General features: G+C 34.8%; 2 protein-coding genes across 2 annotated transcripts; both read right to left on the bottom strand.

Annotated features, from left to right (window-relative positions):
• Positions 1 to 764: 764 nt before the first annotated feature.
• LOC133706209 (DNA repair RAD52-like protein 1, mitochondrial) lies at positions 765 to 5,070 on the bottom strand. Its single transcript, XM_062131688.1, has 4 exons — positions 4,553 to 5,070; positions 4,025 to 4,062; positions 3,823 to 3,917; positions 765 to 1,191 (listed from the first exon to the last, which is right to left on the bottom strand). The coding sequence occupies exons 1-4, from the start codon at positions 4,858 to 4,860 to the stop codon at positions 1,048 to 1,050; spliced, it is 585 nt and encodes a 194-aa protein (XP_061987672.1). The 5' UTR covers positions 4,861 to 5,070; the 3' UTR covers positions 765 to 1,047.
• A 3,817-nt stretch (positions 5,071 to 8,887) lies between these two features.
• Positions 8,888 to 20,966, bottom strand: LOC133706202 (dynamin-2A-like). The gene is made up of 22 exons (XM_062131681.1): positions 20,503 to 20,966; positions 19,686 to 19,736; positions 19,482 to 19,602; positions 18,871 to 18,963; positions 18,577 to 18,638; positions 18,239 to 18,356; positions 17,310 to 17,643; positions 16,696 to 16,843; positions 16,093 to 16,194; positions 15,865 to 15,984; positions 15,332 to 15,415; positions 15,077 to 15,204; positions 14,628 to 14,712; positions 14,388 to 14,511; positions 13,857 to 13,933; positions 13,339 to 13,395; positions 12,116 to 12,260; positions 11,862 to 12,022; positions 11,414 to 11,527; positions 11,270 to 11,337; positions 10,872 to 11,044; positions 8,888 to 9,533 (listed from the first exon to the last, which is right to left on the bottom strand). The coding sequence occupies exons 1-22, from the start codon at positions 20,647 to 20,649 to the stop codon at positions 9,283 to 9,285; spliced, it is 2,763 nt and encodes a 920-aa protein (XP_061987665.1). The 5' UTR covers positions 20,650 to 20,966; the 3' UTR covers positions 8,888 to 9,282.
• Positions 20,967 to 21,943: the final 977 nt, after the last annotated feature.

Raw genomic sequence — 21,943 nt, 5'->3', positions numbered from 1 at the left:
GACCCAAGTAGGCTACACTTGCCTCCAAAAACAAGTGAGTCACCTGTCACATTTAAACAAGTGAGTCACCTGTCACATTTAAACAAGCATAGCACGCTTGAGTTACTATTTGTGACTTTTTTTTGTATCTTTAGATTTATCTCGTCGAAATGTTTTTGACAATACTAGTTATATTGTAATTAAAGTTTCAAGGGACTTTCAAGATATATTTCTTTTTCTCTCTCTTATCTATTTTATAATTTATTTTTAAAAATCACTATTCTAAATATCAATAAGTTATAAATATTATGTTTTTCAATAGAAATATATATCAACTATATATATATATATATTACATGTACTATTTTGTCAATTCTTTTTCAAATTATATTATTTACCCAATATTTTTATATAAAAAAATAGCGCTAGTCAACAAAAATAGCCACCTTTGGGGCATATTCTTCCAGATATTACCCTTGAGATTCTAACCTTTGTGGCTCCATGAACTTGGTGTTAATTATTTCACCTATTGGCCATTGGATCGATATGGTGTGACTTATCCCAACCATTTTGCTGTCCACATTGGTTGGCAATTGGACACTCAAATCTTCGAAAGCCTCATTAACAATGGGCTGAAGATGCAGTAGCGAGTCTAGCTTTCCCACCCTAATGTAATAAGAGAAACAAGAAAACGCTTGGACCCCTAAAACAAAAAAAACGGATAAAAGAAGGGGGCAAGAACAGCAGGAGATTCCAGCAAAAACAAGAAAAATTGCTCTAGAGAGTAGAGATACTTGAATCGACATTATCAGACTAGTTATCAACACAAGATGTTAACGATGGATAGATATCATTAAGTAGTTAACCTAATCTAAAGCATTTAAACACTGGAAATGGTGCTCTAAAGACAGGCACCAAATTAGCAACCAAGTGCTCCTGCTTTCCCAAAAATGAGAAGAGATTTAACATCAGGCCTTGCCCTTCCTGTTCTTCTAGAAAACATTGTGCATACCAAAAACCCTCAAAGCAAACGAGATAAGTTTAACTTGTACAATATAAACTGTTCTACTAGCACATGTCTTCATGATAAAGATGAAGTCCAAGACCAAAGCGTGCACAGGCTCTACGAAATGCCATTGCTTCTGCCTTTTGCACAGGATCTCCAAAACCTATCTCATCCAAAGCGGCAGTTCCAGTCGACTCCCTGTATAGCTGGTGGAATTAAAAAAGAGTGAGTTAACAGGAGATCAATGTTAGCAATTCTCTTCAATTCACGCAACTGAACTCAATGGAAATATAACTATTAGTAGTGTGGGAAAAGATGGCTTTCAGAAGGAGATAAATTTTATAAATTCTCTGATGCAAATTCTGGAGACCAAAGTGGCAGCACTCTAGTCCAAGGCAAACAGAAGTCTAGAATATTTGACAGCAGTCAAGCTAGTTCGTAAAGGAGTATATTTTATGGAGTTACAATTCCAATGGAACACGTTGGCAAAAAGGAAGAAGTTGCAAACCATAACTGCTTATTATCATTTTCTTTGGGAGGTCATTTTCAAGATGAGGTTTGGTGTGATATACTTCCCATGACAGTATGTCATGTGCTTCTAGGTCAACCATGGATGTATGACAGAAGGGTGAGTTACGATGGATTTAACAACACTTATTCGTTGATATTCAAGAATAAGAAGTTGATTTTGGAACCGCTCCCTATCATGGATTTTCCCCAGAAGTCCAACGTTTGAATCCTCAAATTACTTCACGCTGATATTCAACATTACTTGCCTGAGGCAAGTTGCTTGGGGAGTGAGAAAGTTGATGCAAATTCTGGAGACCAAAGTGGCAGCACTCTAGTCCAAGGCAAACAGAAGTCTAGAATATTTGACAGCAGTCAAGCTAGTTCGTAAAGGAGTATATTTTATGGAGTTACAATTCCAATGGAACACGTTGGCAAAAAGGAAGAAGTTGCAAACCATAACTGAAGAATAAATGAAGATAATCTTATAATTCCAAGTGGCAGGAAAAGTTAATTGTAACTGTCATTGTTCTTATCTTAGTTGGTTATTATCTAGTAAATAACTGTATCATATATTTCTATTTAATGTGGAATGTATGTCTGAATGAGGTAGATTGTAATGAAGTTCATAGTCTTTGGTGTGATTCCAAAATGAGAGTGATTCTCTTGAGTGGTGTGAGGCTACTTGTTTTCTTTTCTTTGTAATCTTTAAATTTTCTGCAATAAAATATCAATTTTCTTTCCTTTTGTCAATTCTTTCTTCGGTTATCTTTTCTACTAGAACCAAAATTAGTGAATTTGGTTCTGTGTTGATATCGCTCGGCATTATTCTCGACATGCATATAAAAGTTGGACAAAAGCGGGTCATGGCTGATTAAAGGATCATGTAAAGAAACCCACTTAAGTAGACATCTAAACATTTTAGCGATTGTTGCAATACCATTTTACCAGATATCAGGAGAGGGGGAGGGAGGAAAATGCAGTAAAAATATAACAAAGAAATATACATATTTTACAATTTCTTACCTTCCCCATCATGTAAAATTGGTTTTATCTTCAATTGAAACATAATAACAATCAACTTACCAATCAGTGAACATCTTCCTAAGTCTCACTATTCATAATAGTTAAAAACTGCCTAATAAAGCATCTCCTAAAGCAGAAACCTTTGTGCTCCATATTTCAGTAAATAACAGCGCAAATTAGATATTTATTCCCAAAAATTAAATGAAACGAACCTCACATTTCATAGCAAATCAGCTTCAATTTTTCGTGATAACTAACAACTACATCAATGTTCCAAAGTACCAAATTTAGCCACCAACAACCTGAAAGGCTGAAACTTTTTTCACTTTCATTTGTATTTTATTTGTTTTCCCTATTTTTACTTTTAAAGAATTTTTTTTTTTTTTGTAAGATATGTTAATCTTCATTCATTAAATTGAAATCTGTAGTGTGCCTCAAACCCTATCTTCAGTTAGCACGCTATTCAATCAACAAGGACAGTTGCTCAAGTTGGAAACACAGCAGATGTATAGCATTCCACGTAAAGAAGGCAAATTACCAAATCACAACTTTCAGAATTTCTCTAGAAATTCAACTTCAGTTAACAAAAGGTACTATACCTTAACTGGAAAAGTATATCTCAGACATGGAGTTTTAGACCCCAAAATTTCTAATGTTGTTCTTTATTTTTTACTCTTTCACCAAACCGTTAGGTTCTGTTAAGAATAAGCCACTTTTGAAAAACATCAAACTGAAGAACTAAGAAGATCAATAAGAGAAATCTCCCATTTCATGAGCTGTCCTATTAGCTGTGTTGTCTACTCTTTCATCAGAGAAATGCAGCGTCAATGGAGTTCTTAACACTCAAGACTTCATTTTCTTAATGACACATTTTGCCTACCTTAGTTGAAAAAGTCCCCCCTTACCTCTCAATCAAAAAATATGAAATAAGATCACCTCGAGTAAAAAGTATCAACCAGTCTGCTCAGGAATGCACATCTTCTTGCTCTCAATTTTATTAGCCTTATATGCCTTTCACAACTACTCCCTCTGGTTTAGGCATCAGAGTTCGATTAAGACACGACTACAACATACCAAAAGATTATGAGCATATATTAAGCAATCTTTCCAGGGAACCATTAAAGTCAATGTATCATGTCATGATTTCCAACTCCAGAGCCAGAAAGTAGTGATAAGGCAAGTGTGAGGCATCACAACTCAAGAAATCAGTCAGCCTATGCTGGCCGTGAGAAAATGGCTATAGAAATTGAGCATACGATACACTAAAAACCACAAACAAAACGTGGGTAAAGCAAGAAAGATACCTCAGCATCAGTCCCATAGAGAGTGACACGGTAAACAACAGATACAGACTTGCTATCAGGTGAATAAGTGATGTTCCGAACCTCACCAGACCATTCTGTATTAGGTAAAGAAAGTGAATGTTAGGCTTGGATATCAAGTTCAAATATAATCATCAGTAAATGATACAAACTTGTGTAATGTGTGTTTTAACTCTTAGCATACCTGGAGCATGTAAATTCATAATCCTGTTAACAAGATGCCTAATAAAAACAATAGAAAACGACAACAAATAACAATAAAATCAGCCAATAGCCTTCTAAATCATTATAATTAGAGATTGTTTCTTTTTTGTTTTCAAATTGATTTTCAGCTGAAAAAATATAAATTAATATTTTTTATATTTTTTGTAATTTTAATAAACTGATATAAAAAATACAAAAAAAAATCAATTTTAAATTAAAAATATATTAAAATAACATTTTTTTATCTTTTACAATAACAATTCAAAAAAAAAAAATTAAAAAAAAAAACAAGACCTCGCCGCAAAACCTACCAAACAGGGCCTTGGATTCTGCTCAAGAAAAGTCAAAATGAGATTGTACGATTAAAACAAAATAACCCATTACCCAAATACTAGACTTTTTTCATCTTTATACATCATAAGCCTAAAAACCCCATTTTTTTTCAGGAAAAAAAGGTTGAAATCAAAACATATGGGTGCATATACAGGTAAAGAGAGGAAGTAATTACCAAGGAACATATTTGATCGAAAACCCATTATCAACACGCTGACTAACAAGAGTATCAGGGACCTTTTTGTTGAGTTCTTTGAGTATTTCAGAGAGTGGCCTACTTATTCCTGAAGTGGGTACAGAATCGTTTTCAGCGTTGTCATCGATGTCACTTAGCTTCTCTGTTGCTGTGTTTTTGTTTCTGGCACCAAAAGCAGAAGACTTGGTAGAGTAGTTGAGAGAAGATGAGAAAAGGAGTGATTGTTTCAAAGGAGAGCTGGATAGTGGGTTTAGCGTGAGGAATTTCCTCGTAGACATTGCTGCCATTTTTTAGCGAGAGAGGGAGACAGAGATCTGTAGAAACGAAACCCTCTTTTGTATGTGGTTTTGTTGGATTCGAGACAGTGCTCTGCTTTTTCTCAGGGTAGTTCTTTGTATTGTATGCCTGTATGGGCTTCTTATGGGTTTTGAAATTGATTGATTTTTGGAAAACTACATCGTTTTCTTAGTTTTTCTCCCACTCTTCAAGTATTCCTCATTTTGTGTTATGTCTGTTCATTTGTTTTAAATTAATAGATTTTTATCATAGTTTACTCATTAAATTGCATTTGATTAATGTTTGACGATTAAAAACAAATATAAAAGAAAAAAAATATCTGATTATAAAAACAAAGATAAAAATATAAAATCAATATATCTCTATTATAATTTTAAAATATATATATATGTGTGTGTGTGTGTGTGTGTGTGTGTGTGTGAGGTCTCTGAATGAAGATCCTAATATGTCGTTGCATCTCACCAGTCAAACCTTATATATCAAGCGACATTCTTCAAAACGCTTTCAGGGACCATCAAATCATTATTCTCTCCGGCATAAACCACAATTTGAGCATTTGGAAGTATAGCCACAGATTTGAATAATGTTCATGCACGAATGTGAGAGATCTTACCTTATTAAGTCCAGCAATAAGTTTTCATATGCACGTCTCCTCTTTTTTTTTCTTTTAAGTGTTTTTAAAAAAATTTAAATTTTTTATTTTAAATTAATATTTTTTTAATATTTTTAGATTATTTAAATATACTAATATAAAAAATAATTTAAAAAAATAAAAAAAATATATTATTTTAATATATTTTTAAATAAAAAAACACTTTAAAACATAACCACAACCACACCCGTCCTAACATAAAATAAACAGCTATGAACACCTTCGAAGGATCCACTGCTAAACTTCCCTCGATTACATAGTTGACAAATGTAGTTTGGTTTCTGCAGTTGAATGATCGAGAAAGTGACGAGCCTTTTGCCAGTGATTCCCTATGTCTAATTCAGGAATAAGAGCAAAGATAGCTCATCCAGGCCAGAGTGAACATTCAGTTACAGTATACTGTTAGTTTCAAACAAATCTGCAAAAAGAAAGTGAAAAACAAGAATCTAACTGAGATAAGCATAAAAGAGTGAGCCTTTCAGAAAAGTTTTGAATGAAACCTTGCTAGCTATCTTGAACACAGAACTGGTTGCTTTAAAATGTGGTTGCTATCTTCTTCGGATTTGAACTCATTGAAGGAAATTCTGTCACCTGAAACTCTTCAAGATTGCTTTCCTGTACAGTAAACAAATTTAATATGACACGAAAACCATTGTCACACACCACTTGCTAAATGATCAAAAGTTCATCCTGTTGTCAAATTCCTAGATTTGTTTTATGAAAATCATATGTCTGAGTCCTACAAATTTAAGGTCATTAAAAATTTACATTATCGTTAATTTCAGGATTCATAAAATTAATCGAGATGCGTGCAAGTTCACTCAAATATTCGACGCAAACATGCACACACACATGGTGGTTTCTATGTCTCCATGATCGTCAAATCAAGTGAAGGCAAAAGTGGAAGCACGTCCATTGCTGGGCATATAGATTGTTTTTTCAACTAATCCACAGCTTTAAAATTCTATAAGCAGGCAATTTGATTCTCAAAATAGATTTAGTTTTTCCTCTTGTTTCGAAAGCGGTGTTGTATAGAACTCACAAATTAATTCATAGAACTTTTTCAGCAATGATTCCAGAACCAAAATACTAGCAATTAACAATAGAGCAAACCATCAAAGGCCTATATAATTCCTTAAAGGAATAAATGACATTTTGAAGAAATTGATTCAGCATGTTCCTTGCAAACTTGAAGAGCCATTACGTACCTTCCATGGCTATTTTCAGTTAGAAATCAAAAAATTCTCACATCTTTATCCATAAAAGGTGCCATTTTTCTTGCAGAATGCTTACTTTGGGAAACAATTTTATATTCCTTAAATAAAGTGTTGTATAAGAATAAACATAATTATAGAAGAAGAATAAGAATTAGTCTTTACATACTGATAAATTCTGCACAATTCGCTCAACAGGCATTTTCATCTCATCTCCATTTTCGTACAAGGCAGTGGTTTCAAACCCCATCTCCGATGAAACCCCGCCCTACTTTCTGAATCTACAAGAACCTCAACAGCCCTAGATATGATCTGATAGGCTAGTTTGGCTGCAACCGAATAATCGTTATCATCATCAGAACAGATCAATTTCCCCATTCGACAAAATCTACTCGATATCTTCTCCTCGGATTCCCAATAATAATCAACCCCAAGCACATTATACCAATTGATCTCCCCGTATCTATTTTTCAGTAGCGTAGCAGCGTGTACTCGGTACGCAGCGACGCATCTATGAACACAGCCATTCCCAAAAGATGGGTCCACTAACAAAGCAATCTTGGCCGCATCATAGGCCTCTTTGAACTTATTTTGCAGGAACTCAGACTCGGCAGAATCCAGCAATATTTCCAGTACATTACGCGAATCTCCAAGAAGTGCCATTAACGCGTTGGAAATAAGCTCGTAGGCTCCTCGCGCAGCCGAGGAGGGATTGTAATCAGGATGTACTAATTTCAAGTTTTCGCAAAAACTAAGAATGATCTCTTTGCGTGATGCCCTGCGATCTTTGATCCCAAGAACGCAGTGCCAATCAGTATCGCCAGTGAGACTGTTCTTGCAAAGCGAGGACGTGTAGACTCGATAAACTGCAAGATGCTTTTCAATACAGCCATCGCCAAAAAAGGGATCGAGGGTTTTAGCGACCATGGCAGTGTCGTAAGCCGCTCCGAACCTCTTGCCGAGGAACTGTTCCTCGGCGAAACCAAGCATAACATCAGTCATTTTCACAGCGGTGATCAGAATTAGGGTTCCGAAATCGAAAGGAAGGGAATGAATGTGATGAAAGTGGTCGTTAGGGTCTCTGGATTTTGATGGAATTTGTTAGGAACACAGAGAAGTCGTAGAAAGAACACTGCAAATTTCGATTTCGAAAAATATCTAATACATATTAACGGCTAGGGCGGTCATATTAAAATCTCGCCTCGCGCGCCTTCCGTCTCCTCAGGTTTTATTTTTGTTATCTATTTTTTAAAACTACTTATTTTACATTTATTTGTTAAAAAATATTTTATAACTCCTTTTATTTTCATTAAAATCGAGGTTAAAGACTAATCAAACTTTAAATAAATATTCTCAAACTTCAAACAAATAGGACAGCATGGCTACTTTATCGGCCCGTGCCATGAAACTGAAAGCTCTAAATGGATTGTTTTTTATAAATCTTCCACGTGATTGATTTTGAATCACACACATAAAATTTCAAGATTTCAGCATTTTTCTAAATATTAGAATTAAGTTTGGTTAAATATATCATATCAAGATTTAATTACATAATTAATGTAAATAAATGTGTTTTTTTAATTATTTTTTTCATTTTTAACTAGTGGAGAGATTTTTTTGGCAATACTGCCCCGTTTGTTTAAATTAACGTTAAAAATAAAAATTAAAAAATAAATAAATAATATTTTAGTATATTTTCAAATAACAAACAAACAAACACTACAAATTTTTTCTTTAAATTCTATTTTATTTAAAGCATTTAATACTGATGCTTAAAAATATTTTTTAACTTGAATATATATTAAAATATTTTTATATATTTTTATTTTTAATATCAAAATCATCAAAAATAAACAAAAAATATATTAATTTAATATTTTTTTTTTCCAGTTTCAAGCACACTGTAATACTCAAATCCAACACGAGGCCACATCCTGAATGGACATCCAACTACGGTTATTTTCTATTACCTGAAAAACAAATGTTGTAAGCAAAAACTGATCAATCTGATTTCTGATTTGACTATTTTATAAGGTTACTTGTCAATTGAAACATAAAATGGAAGAACAAGAAAAACCAGACAGAGTAAAGACCCGCAAAATCAGAACTGAACAGCAGCATTCGACAACCAAGCGAAGAGGCAGTAGTCAGTAGTCACAACTGGAAATCATAATATAAAGCTCCCCTTGATGGAAATATCACAAATGTTATACTGAGAGTTTTCAGGCACAAAAGTATTTATATATCAGAATCCATACATGCAAAATTGCACCTATAGCATGCAAAAATGTGGGGGCAATTTAGGGGAAAAAAAAAGAATTATAACTCTACTACTAGGGGGCAAAAAAATATAATAGAAGGATTTCAAGGATTCTGGGGCAAGCCGTAAGAAACCCAGTTTTGAGGAACTGTAGTCTTATGTACACAAACACGCTCTCCTCTTCTAATGATTCTAAAGTATAGAATTTGAAGTGGGTTTCCAGAATCTCACCCTCCAATAATGCAGTGGACGTATGAATTGTGAATTGGGATCAGTCTGCCCCCATTTAATATCTGTAACCTGAAGAACCAGACTGCGGAGGAGCGGGTGGAAACCGATTAGGAGTGCGATTAGGAGTGCGACGGCTGCTGGAGTTGGAACCGGTGCTCACATCACCATTGCCGTAATATCGACTGTGACCATTTGATGCAGGTCTTGATGAGCTTCCAATGTCTAAAGGACCGTTGGCAGCTGCATCAAATGCAGATCTCCAGTCATCGCCAGCCGAACCATTTGTCCTTGGGCTTGGGGTGCTCTCTGCAATTAGGGTAATCCAAGAATTTCAAGGACATTAATAACAATGACAAATTGATACCCATTATGTGTGTGTGTGTCAATTTCCAAGTCGTCATGCATGTTCCCTTCTTCCATAGTTTTAAATTGCAGTTGTCACAGTTGCAGGTCATGCATGTTCCCTTCTTCCATAGTTTTAAATTGCAGTTGTCACAGTTGCAGATCGCAGACTTTATGGATGTTAAAAAATAGTCACAGCTATCATTGTGAATTCATTAGTCTTAGCAAACTTTTGTAATACATGTTGTTCTCATAAGTCTGCTAAACATAGTCAATATTAACACTTCTAGCAGGTAAAAACATATAACAACATATTATAACTATCAAAAAGTCAAAAAAAAAATATTAACTTGAAATACAAAAACTATCAAAAGATCAATTTTGTAAGTGTACCGTTAGTGGGCTGTTATTGACCCGTTATATTTCACTACAACAGTCGATAGCAACCACCATCATCACATAACAACTTTATAACCATTATTGTTTGGAATCGCCAATAACGATACTATAACACTGAATCATGTTAATGGTTGCTCCGAATCCATTAAATAACTCCCATTACATTATATAATGACTGTCATTTAAAACTATGCCTCCATCCATGCATTGGTCAGGAAAGTGAATGAGGATGGACAAGTAAGAGTTCTACAGTGAGTCCCTAAAAGGAGACATGAAAAGGTACTAAAACAAGCAGCTATCAGGGCAGCAAAGTGTTTAACAAGGCAAGGTAGCTAGGGGTTTAAGGCTCCAGGCATCATCATCAGGACCCTATATTTTAACAGCAAAAAACCTTGACTATGATCCATATGTATGGCTAAAAAAAACACTGATCTCCTACAAAAATGTACTTTGAATAAAAGTGATTGATAAGCAATCAAAATTTATGCTAGATTGACAGGTCAGGTGCCCTCCAGGTAGAGAAAACACATTGCAACATATAAAGACAACTGCAGCTTCATCTAGCCGTTCATAAAGAGAAAAACATCTAATATGCTAATCTCCTCAGGGTATCCAAAGTCTCAAACCCATCAAATGACAACCACTCTCATCGCATTTCTTCTAGTTATTTTCTTCCTCCAAATAATACAGTCAAGGTTAGAGGTAACTTTCTCCCCTTCTATTATAATTGTTGTGTGGAAAGACTTTGGAGCTTTTGAATAGCACAACCCACATCTTTCTCACAAAGAAATGGGAAAATTTGTTGGCACACAGGGTTTGAATAATTTGACCAGTAAGTTCAACATTTCAATGTCCATGTGCCTATAACCCTTTCTATCTGAACAACAATTTTCAACTACAAACCTGCTCCATCACCACTAGACCAGCTAGAAGCAGCAGCAGCTCGGTTGTCGTGGATGCTGAGTTGGCGTGTTAGCTTTGAAAGGAGAGAGGACTGTTTCTGGTACCGCTCCCTCCTGCGCTTTACATTCTGGTCCTCTTGAAGAAGCTCTTCAATCCTTGCTGTGCTTTGAGCGCTGACCATAGACAAATACAAAATTGATGTTAAAGTTCCCTTAAAATAGTTTCAGAAATTTATGTTTCAACCATAGGCAGATTCCTGCAGAACAGGCATCCATGTGAACCGACAAGACACTAAAATAATCACATGTAGTGATCTAACAAATAGCCATGTTGCATGAGCATCCTAGTAAAGCAATGAGCAAAACGCACCAAATGCAGACAAAGATAATGCACCCAACCTGATAGAGCTATACAACTGATTTAGCATATCTTCCTTTGCTTTCTCAACTTGGCAAAGAACAACTGCCTGATTGGTCAATTACAAATGTTATTAAAAGCCTCTCACAAAAGGAAAAAATATAATAGAATGATGACCAGCTTACTTTGGGAACATTAGCAGCTAAGCTATTCAAAACTGCCTCTACATATCCACGCACTTCTTGGGACATCCATCGAAGTTCTTCTTCCGGATCGGCAGGTCTTCGAGCCATCGTATCCTGCACACAAAAAGTTATTTTTTAGGAATTTTGAAGTCTAACTCAGCAATGTCCAAGTTTTGTACATTTAACCTTTATGCACATGCATATGGGACCAAAACTGCTAGCTGAAATTTCAGTGAGAAAATTTCCAGATACACAAAATAAATAACTAAAACAACCCCTAACATTGCAAAGAAAACATTGGAGGTAGCAAGAGAGTTAATCCAAGGGAGACTGTTAAATATGCAAAATAATGAACTCTAAAAAGTTAGTAACTGCTTTGAATGCCACATCACACCACCACTAATTCCCCAAAAAATGGTAGAGCAAAATGCACAGCCTGTAATCATACCAAAGTGCCATCAGAAAGACTATGCCGCATTGCAGGACCACCTTCAGGAGATACACCCCTCAATTTCCCTCCTTTAGAAGGTTGAGCAATTTTTAATATCTTGTTTATCCACTCAACTTTGTCAGCCATGCTCTCAGCCTTCAAAATAACAGCACTGTGAGCTGCAAGATAAAATATGGTTAAAAGTGTAATGGTAACTTCAAAAAGAAATACAAAGTAAGAAAATCCACCAGAGAAGTATATAAGATGCATACCTTTCAAAACGGTTTTGTATGGAACCTTGCTGGTCATCTTAAATACAAGACTGGGAGCTTTAATATCTGGTCCATTGACTTTCTTATCCTTTGAACTCTTTGAAGGAGGTTCTTCCTCATCTGGAACCTCTTCAATGTTGCATTCCTGCAAAATAAATAGATCAGATGCAACAAATCATTTGCATGCACAGCCATTTAAATGATCATAATTTATCCAGTCTTTACCCTGCAAAATGCATGTATTGTCTGACAGCATTTATCAAGTATAGTGCATGTAGAAACATAACCTGTTTGGGAGGACACATATGGCTTTCTTAACTAATAAATAAAAACAGGTAATGGCATAACCTTTACTTGCTTAAAAGGCAAACAAGATGACACAAATACCAGAAGAAAGAACAGACCAACCAAAATGGGTGCACATCAAACTTAGTCCATCCCTCCACCAAGATTTTGATAGAGCAGGTTTGGTACCAGGTCTATCAATACTTGGTAAAAAGATTCGAGTATAGCATTCTTCAAACTACAATTTCACCGCGTACTGGCCTCCTGCCTTCCAAAGCATAAATTATATTCTAGGCCCAAAAAGAGCAAGAAGCAGGTCTTCAAAATGGCTATACCACCAATTCAACACAACCACAATACTACTGTGCCTGAAGAAGTACTGCGTTCTCTTTTCAATTTATGGGAGCATAAGCTCTGGGGATAGACCAATGCTAATTCTGGAGACAATATAAATCTTCTTTTTTTTTCACTAAAGGAAAATGATCTTAAGATGCAGTCTTCTCCATCTCAACAACGCACACCTGAATTCACATTGGGATCATAACATCAATTTTATATTCTTTAATACCTTACATTTGATATATGGGTGGACTTCAGGTAGGAAATAGACAGATGAATAAAAGCACAACTACTAACATATGATTTCTCACTTCATGCACTACTCTTATATGTCCAATTCCTAAATAATCTTTGTTTCTAGAAACCTCCCACACAATAGACCAATGCTTCATCAGTAATTTACACTGCTGAACACCTCCCCCCGGCGAACTGACTGCACACATACCAGAAAAGCTATCCTTCATAGCACTCTACGTGTTATCAATAGCAGTCCCAAGGTAATAGAAATTAAAAAAGAAAAATGCAGAAAAAGAAGCCAGGAAATCCAGAACCATGCAATAGTAGTGATCCCAAATTAAAAGAGTGATTATTGACCATACCTCCAACGTGATGACACCACGAAAATGTCTCTCCTCTTGTGTTTTTGTGTAACCAAGCTGTTAAAAATAAGATATAGGTGAGTTTCGTCCTACCCATCATCTATATAAGAGTCATGTACGATTAAATACTAACAATAATAGCAATTCAATTAATTGCTTCTGCACTGCATACTCTCAAATCTTATTTTTCTAAGATGGATACATAGAAACAACAGGATGAGAATACGAGTCACTTCCAAACCATCAGACCACAGAGGTGTGCACAATAAACATGCTTTAATACCATCCTCTAACAGTATTTGCAGCAAGAAAAACCAGAGTGACACTATCTAATGAATGTTCAAAATTAAGTTTTCCCAACCAGCACATGTACAGGGACATATATACCAGTCTTCATTTAAACCATTAAACAGAAAAAAAAAAGAGGAGGGGGGGAGGGGGGGGGGGGGCACAATATACTAATTTAGTAACATGGAAGAAGAATGTGCCATAATATTTATCAGATAACATTTACAAACCTTCCCGGTCTTCTCGTTCAAAACAAACCATCGCTTGCTCCATCCATTAGTCTTTGCACTTTTCTTTGATAAAAATCCTGCAAATAACATGCAAACAGTTCACTAAACTTCAAACTTTCCTACCAATAAATAGTTGTGATTGCAGTGTTAGCACATGCAAAAATTCTCAATTATCAAAAAAAGAAATTATTTCCAAGCATGTTTTTGAGAACATAATTTAATATATTTGAAACTAAATACTAAATATGTAATGAAAGGCTTGTCCACATCAAGATCAAATTCTAAACTAGTTCCATACTTAAATTAGGTACCCATTTCTTTATATCTTCAGAACTATGGTAGCTGTTAAAATTCTATAATGACATGAAAGAATTGAAGCAATTTAGATGTCCATAGCCCCAAAGATATTTCCAATTCTTGAAGGCAACAAGGACAATAAATTTCAGAAAATATCGTCATAAAACTCAAAAGGCAGCGTAGGACACATGGTAAGACTAGAATTCTTTAAAGAAATACAGTAACCCATGAAACCTGCTGTTAGTTCTCCTTCAGGACCAGCAGTTTTTAAGCTAGAAGCCTCCTGCACCTCCTTATCAGCCTGATTGGATTTCTCTCTCATTGATTTCAAACTTCCACCTGTTTGAGGACTAGTCGCCTAAGGAGAAAGTATAAAACAAAAGAAGCAAGGGTGGAGCATCAACAAAACATAACAGAAATGACACATTTTGGTTAAGACTCCTATTCCAATAAACGTCAAAATGAACACTATACCCTGTTTAATATAGCATGCTCAGCATCATTTCCTTTCTTTGAGGACCGGTTCTTAAGCTCCTCCTCTCGGCGCTGTCTTTCCATCCTATAGTAGATAAAAATGAAAGGATAACAATTAAGCTGGAGGTTAAGTTTCAGATATGCACAAATATGTGTAGGATACAATACAACAGAAGATCCTTGCATATGCACTAAAACATTTGGCATGCTCGGGCACACAAACACAAAATACAGACAACCATGTTAATGTAGAGGTCGGCAACACTACACTTAACAGCTTTATTATTTTTGCACTTTTTCAAGTGACTGAAACAGAGATAGATAAGCATGCCATCACATAACAATAAAATTGCACAGTTTTCCTTGTAATTGAGCCACTACACCCAACATATTAAAAGCAGACCTTGATAGCTACTCAAATCTATACAAGCCAGACATGTTCTCAGTACCTCCTTTGCACCAAACGGATGAAATGTTGTGGCGGCACAAATACTCGCTCCATATCAACCAATGCAACAACCATCTTTTTTGATTCATTCTTAAACCCATCTAACGCAGCACTTGCAATGGCTACAACCTTACAGTAGTAACCAAAAAAAAAATCAAGTTTACAAAAAGAATAAGATTTTAACCATGATAGGCACCCATGCAGATTCACAACATGCAACATCAATCATGGAACATGTAATCATAGAGCACTGTACCTCTCTCTTGAAAGGAGGGTATCTTCCCAGACCAGGGGTAGCATTTGCAGAAGCAGAAACTATATCCACCAGGACACGATGTACCTGTTATTAGTCAGGAAGGAACTCCATGAATAGCATGCAACAGGACCAGTTATTGATCATAGATCTTCAAAATAAATTATAACAGAATAAACAAGGTCTACCTCAAATCAGTTTCATCTGAATGGAAATTCAGAAGTTACTTCCGAAAAAAAAACATAAACAACATTTTTTTATGTGTGAAAATGAGAAACGAGTAGAAGATAAACACAGAGCCTTTATAAAACACAAAAAATAACATCTTATGACTGCTTCATGGCATCAGAACCCAGTACACCATTAAACAAAGTATCAAGGAACACGAATAGATCAGAAGTCAGATATTCATTTGATGTTCACAACCACAATAAACATCAAATATGGAGAGAAGAGGAGTGGAAACGTTCAAAAGTATGAACTTCAAAGAAAGAAGCATCATATTACAAAAAATGGTAGAACAAAATGTAATTTACCTCATCAACACAGAGACGTGATGGTTCTTTTGCAAGCTCCAGCACACCTTTTATCAAGGATCTTAAACCCTTTTCAGGTGATATAAGATATGGTTGATATCCATCTGCTTCTAAGACAATCTGATAGACCACATATAGAAGAAAAGATTATGCGATAGCACACGACAATTCCTAAAAGCAATACAGCATGTACTGAAAAAAGAAGGTGAATAAAAGTGGCACAATTACCCTCTTAACATTATTGATATCAAAATGTCTATCCAAAGGAAGTTGCTTGATCCTATTTGGAAAATTCCCTTCAAAACTTGCAACAATTTTCCACCCAGAACCCTGCAGCAAAATATTTTAAGTAACAGCTAATATTTTGGATCATGAAACTTCACAGAAACCATTTCTCAATTAGTCTCTCTTAACCATAAGAAATCAACAAGTGTATCACTTAGCAGATTGTAGATTGACTATTCATAGAACAGAAGCAAATAGCTAATGGTAAGATTTTTACAAGCTACATCAAGTCCCACTTGGAGAAATAAACTGAGGATAACATCAGAGATAATTTTAAAAATATCTACCATTTTATCCAAAACAAAAAAAGAAACAAAAGAACAAATAACTGCACCATTTGAGTGACATGAAAAAAAATAATAATAGTTGAGTGGAAGAAAAGAATAATAAGCATAGAATACAAAGATCCATAGAGAACTACAAAGGACAAAGGTCCGTGGAGCACTACATTCTCTAGGAGCATAACATCAATACATAACAGATCATCCTACAGGATACATGCTATCGAACAAAGAACACTGAAAGCATAAGATTCAAAACACTCACCTCACCCGTCATAATGTGTTGGAGAAATTTATCCTCAAATTCACGACAAAGCTCCAAAGCTATGGCTCTTGTGCCCTCAGCACTTTGAACCATCTGTTCCCCAAGCCTCATTAGTTCATCCTGAACTGTTTGAGACTTCCCTTGCAAACTGCATGGATACAAAGGACAAATGTATAAGGAAATAGCCAAAAAAAACCTACAAAGTAAGCATAAATTTATATATTGAACAAAGAAAGAAGGTTAAGACTATTGATTAAATTTGTCCCATCCTTGTCTATAATGAGGTTACCTTAACAAAACACTTTTATTTGTCTTTTTACAGTTTACAGTCCAAGTGTGTCATGATCATAATCAAGAATAAAAAAAGTGCACCAATTATCTCCTAAGTACAAATTATGCACCAAGGGAGAACAGCAATAATAACAACAAAATCCATGTCGAGAAATTTCTTGGCAGCATGCTGACAACAAGACGAGTACATATAATAGAATATTACAGAGAGGCAATACAAGGCACACTGACAATAGAGCAAATTAACTAATAAAGGTATGGTAAAAAATTGAAATTTCTTAAAGAAAGAGAAAAAGGCCACAAACAAAGTATAAAACAATTACCCAGAGAGAAGATTTGGAAGCCGAACTTTCATGCGCTTACGAATTTGTTGTGCCAGAGCATCTACTAAAGCAATTCTGCCTAGCTTGCTCTGCGGGGCTCCAGTCAGTATTGTTTTGAGACTTTCACTCTCTGCTTTCCACGCAGTTTCCAGAGAGCTTTCAGACCCAGACTGCGCAGAAGCAATTGAAACTGATTGACCAATTAAAGCAATCCATGGGATATCAGTGGTTTTTGGTGGCCCTTGATTTAGAAGGAGAGCCTGAACAGCCGCAATAGCTTTCTGATCCGTAGCAGCTTGATCTATTTTACTAATTACACCAACAGTTCTAGTACCTGTCATTGACGGAAGAGGATACCTGTTTAATCATATTAAAGATGTGTTTGGTAGGGGGTGAGAAGAGATCCTAGTAACATTTTACCCCTTTCAACTAGTTTGGAACAGAAACAGGAAGGAAATTACCAGGTTTTACCCTCACAAAAAGTAATAAAGCGTGATCCACTAAAACCAATTTCCCTCATCACTTTTTATGCACAAGTCCTAACATATATTTACTTACAGTTTTTAAGCATAGGCCCCACTAATATGCATCACTTATCTTTCTAATTGTGAGTCCACAAACACCTTTATTTGCACCCTTAGGCATCCTGGATCTACTAAACACTGTTATCATTTACACCTTAATATTTACTCTTGCAACATTTCTATGAAATTTTTTGACAAGTAATAAATCCAACATAAGAAAAGGGCTTTTGAACACGTAAAAGTACAAAAATTATAAAACAACTAACAGAAAGAGAGATGATGGAGACACAAGAGTGGAAAGTATGTGCTAAAAAATATGAGTGTCTGAAATCACCCATGTAGCAAAATTTGCCTGTATTAAAACTATCACAGATATCAGCACAATCAACTTTAACAGCCATTTACCTTCTCCATCATACTCCTTGGCAATCCTGAGGGCTCGATAGGAAGCAATTTCAGGTGCCTGGGCTGCAGGTACAATAACTAGCAAAATGGCATCACTGTGCTCTGCATAGTCACCAACCTAAGCAATGGCCATATTGAAAAGTTATTACCATAACATTTTGAGCACCACACTGAACTAATTACATGCACAAAAAATAAACAAATAATGGAAACAGAGCCAAAAGCCTCCTTTTTTTCACAGATTACATGCAAAGTAATGTTGATCACCATGACAATAATGCTGGTTGATGTAAATCCATAAATGTAATACAGGTCTAGAACCTTTAATTAACACTTACCACAGACTCATCCACAATCCGTTGATCCAAGCCAGGTAAGTCAATCAATTTCAAGGAAGGTGCTGAGAAAAAACATGTTAAACAGTAAGTATGGTAACAACAGTATCTGTTTGGCAAAGAGGCACAAGGGCATAGGATTAAATGAATCTTAATTAGTTAACTGAATCTTAGAATCTCCAATCCCATCATAGGACTCTATGACAATAGTCTTCCACAAAACAACAGTTAATCCCAAATCTTAAAATCTTTATGCATAAATTAAACAAGAATAAACAGTATTTATAATGAACGAACCTGTGCTTGTGCACAGTTTCAGGTATATCTCATCCCGAATCTTGCCAGTGACACCCTTACTTAGCCTATCCTGCAAAGAACGCCGCAAAGCACCTGCAAAATAACAAAAATCATATTGACATTTTATAAATCTGAAAGGAGTCCTGTTGTTACATGTTTATTGACATTTCACCACACAGTGGAAAAGCAATTTTCCACCTCAGTCAAGTCCTATGCATATTTCTGTTTTCACCACTAACTCCTATATGTAAATTTTGTATATCTTATGAGTTAACTACACATTGCTTTTAGCCTCACCAGTGGCCATTGCATATCTTACAGCCTCAAACAAAGATGAAAATTCAAACCAGTGGTCAATATTGTCATCTAACCATGTTAGCACTTAGCAGCTGGGGGTTGTAAGTTATGATGGGAATCCTAAAGCTGCCAGCTCTGCAGAAGTTGGTGGCATTTTCAAAAAATCATTAGATGATAACATGAGATTCCTAAGAGGCTGTTTTGGAGTTAATCCTTAACCATATAATCATAAGCAACTGGCAAAGAGAACAAAATATAAATATAAATGAACGAACGAATAGTGCAATTTTAGCCATTCAATTGCAATCACTAACTTGCAGAAACTTGTTGAGATTTATTGTCAATCTGCAAAACAATGGATTTGCTGCTCAAAGAACCATCTTTCTGCAAGTCAATGCTTATAGGGGCCCGAGTGGCACCATTTTCACCAGTTGGCTGTACAAAAGAAAGAGAATTTCAGGAATCAACCTACATTCAGGAGAGAGGAAAAAAATAAAGCCTCATGTAGACTAACTTACCAGAACAGGATGCCCAATTACACTGTTCAAAACTGCAGATTTACCTGCACCCTGACCAAAAACACAGAAGGGGAAATCAGACAAGGATCACATTACCCAAAAAAATTAGAAAAAGAGATTTTTCATGAAGGAAAAAAAAGGTAAGATAAAAACAGCAAAAAATATGGCAGCTGCAACAGCAGATAAACTAGAATTTTAGTAAGCTATAGAATCTCACGTTCAACAGTTCCTCATAGCTCATAACCACGAATTACATCCAAAACAAATAGTCAGTAAAGCATAATGACACAAAATAAAGAACATCTGTATCATCCAGTTATATTTAACAAATATAGCTCAGACACACACACACTCACACGACAGTAACACCTTCAAAATGACATCCATACTACTAATCAACACATTCAAAAACCAAATTCATTTCATTTTCTTCATACTAAGGCAATGCTTCTTCAGCTGATGAATTCATCTTCATTTCCTTTTGGAGTTCAATCTATCCGAATATACAATATCCCTTCCTTCTATGGTGGAAGATAACACTCATAAAAAAAGATATCTCAGATCGTTTACGAAAACAAAACGCAGACAGAACAAACATCCTTCAATTCCAAAGAATTCATTTCCCGAATCAATATATTCCACCATAAGATTCTCGTTAACAACAACAACAAGAAATTCTACTTGACAACTACAATAACAGTTATCAAAAATCCCAATCACTCGTAAACCAAAATACCAAAAAAAAAACCTAAATCTAAACTAAAAACTCATTTTCTTAACTAAAAAGAAACAAATTCAAGTAAAGCAAGTCACTTACTACACTGCCAAGAGCAACAACGTTAAGAAAAGTTGAACTCCGTCTTGAACTTGAACTCGGATTTTCATCAACATCCTCATCAGCAAGCAACGTCGTTGCTTGCTTCATCGACTCCGATAACTGAGACAACTCTTCGATCGCTTCCATTTTTTCAAGTCCAAGAATCGAAGATCTAAATTAACAAGTTCGTCTAATCGAAGCGATCGAGAGCTGATCGATAACCGATGAGATCTGATTGGTTTTTTTAAGAGAGGTCAGATTTTTCAATATTCAACGATTTGAAAAGGCTAAGAAATGTACTCGCAAGACGAAGGAGTCTTTTTTTCTTCTATATTTTTTTTTTTTTTTGCGTGTTTTCTCTCTCCTCTCCCAATTTCTCTCAAAGATATTAGACGACGACGACGACTATTTCTTTGCGTTTTGAAATGTGTTGTTTTTTCAAATGCTTCTCTTTCTCTGTCTTGCGTGTGTTTTAAAATTTAAACTTAAACTCCTCCTCTCTTTTTTAAAAGTTAGAAAGATATTTCGGCCAGCTAATGCTGTTTTTTTTTTCAAGTGCCGACGACAGACAGTTACTATCGAAATAAATTCTGTTCGATTTTAATATTCTTTTTTATTGTATGATTTCGTGATGTTGTTTGTTTTTAAAAAGTTCCTTGAATTGTGTTAAAAAAATAATTTTTTTATTTTTAATATTAATAAATTAAAATTATTAAAAAATATTAATCTATGTTTTTTAAAACAAAATACATCCAAATACAATTTCAAATGCAAAAACAAATCATGCCTTTATAGTTACAATTAATTTAAATAGGACTTGGTTATTATACCGAAATAGAAAAGATTGAGATAATGAGAATAAAAATTGTTTTTAAAAAATTGTTTTTAAAATATGTTTTTTACGTGATTCTTATTTTTAAAAATACATTAATTTATTCTAGAATTATATTAAAGATAATTTTATTTTTGTATTTTTGTATTTTTTTCTCTTCAATAAACATTAAACATGTTTTTTTATCCTCATTGTTTTTTTCTTTTATATCAAACTAAAATTTAGGTGCTAGCACATGATATTTACTCACATATTTGAAGACAAGCTCAAATAAGAGGTGTTGTTTCTTTTATTTATTTCTTGTAGATTTGGCAACCATATGGGTTAATTATAACTTAGTTATTGTAATTTATTAGAGGTGTTCAAAAAAATAAATTAATGGTTAACAAAAAAAGTTTTGAAAACATTGAATCGAGAGGAAAAACTAAAGAAACCAATTTAAAAACCATAAAATTTACTAAAGTATTTTAAATATATATATTTGAAAGACTTTAACAAATAATATGAAAAAAATATATTTGATACCTTTTTTAGATAGGATTTTATGATAATGTCAGTGTAACTAGGTATGCACGAGAGCACCTTGTTTTTGTTAATTTTTTCTATATG

Source organism: Populus nigra, chromosome 11 (genome assembly GCF_951802175.1).
Source record: "Populus nigra chromosome 11, ddPopNigr1.1, whole genome shotgun sequence".
NCBI lineage: Eukaryota > Viridiplantae > Streptophyta > Magnoliopsida > Malpighiales > Salicaceae > Populus > Populus nigra.
This window is presented reverse-complemented; position numbering and strand designations above follow the sequence as displayed.

What these genes read in the sequence shown, in the direction of transcription:
- LOC133706209 (XM_062131688.1), bottom strand. Translation starts at nt 4,860, where the DNA reads ATGGCAGCAATGTCTACGAGGAAATTCCTCACGCTAAACCCACTATCC. An exon ending in TCGATCAAATATGTTCCTTG is followed by an intron (nt 4,063 to 4,552) that starts GTAATTACTTCC and finishes TGTTTTTATTAG; the next exon opens with GCATCTTGTTAACAGGATTA. An exon ending in TATGAATTTACATGCTCCAG is followed by an intron (nt 3,918 to 4,024) that starts GTATGCTAAGAG and finishes TACCTAATACAG; the next exon opens with AATGGTCTGGTGAGGTTCGG.
- LOC133706202 (XM_062131681.1), bottom strand. Translation starts at nt 20,649, where the DNA reads ATGGAAGCGATCGAAGAGTTGTCTCAGTTATCGGAGTCGATGAAGCAA. An exon ending in TGAACGAGAAGACCGGGAAG is followed by an intron (nt 13,396 to 13,856) that starts GTTTGTAAATGT and finishes TATTTTTAACAG; the next exon opens with CTTGGTTACACAAAAACACA. An exon ending in GTCTTTCTGATGGCACTTTG is followed by an intron (nt 11,528 to 11,861) that starts GTATGATTACAG and finishes TTTTGTGTGCAG; the next exon opens with GATACGATGGCTCGAAGACC.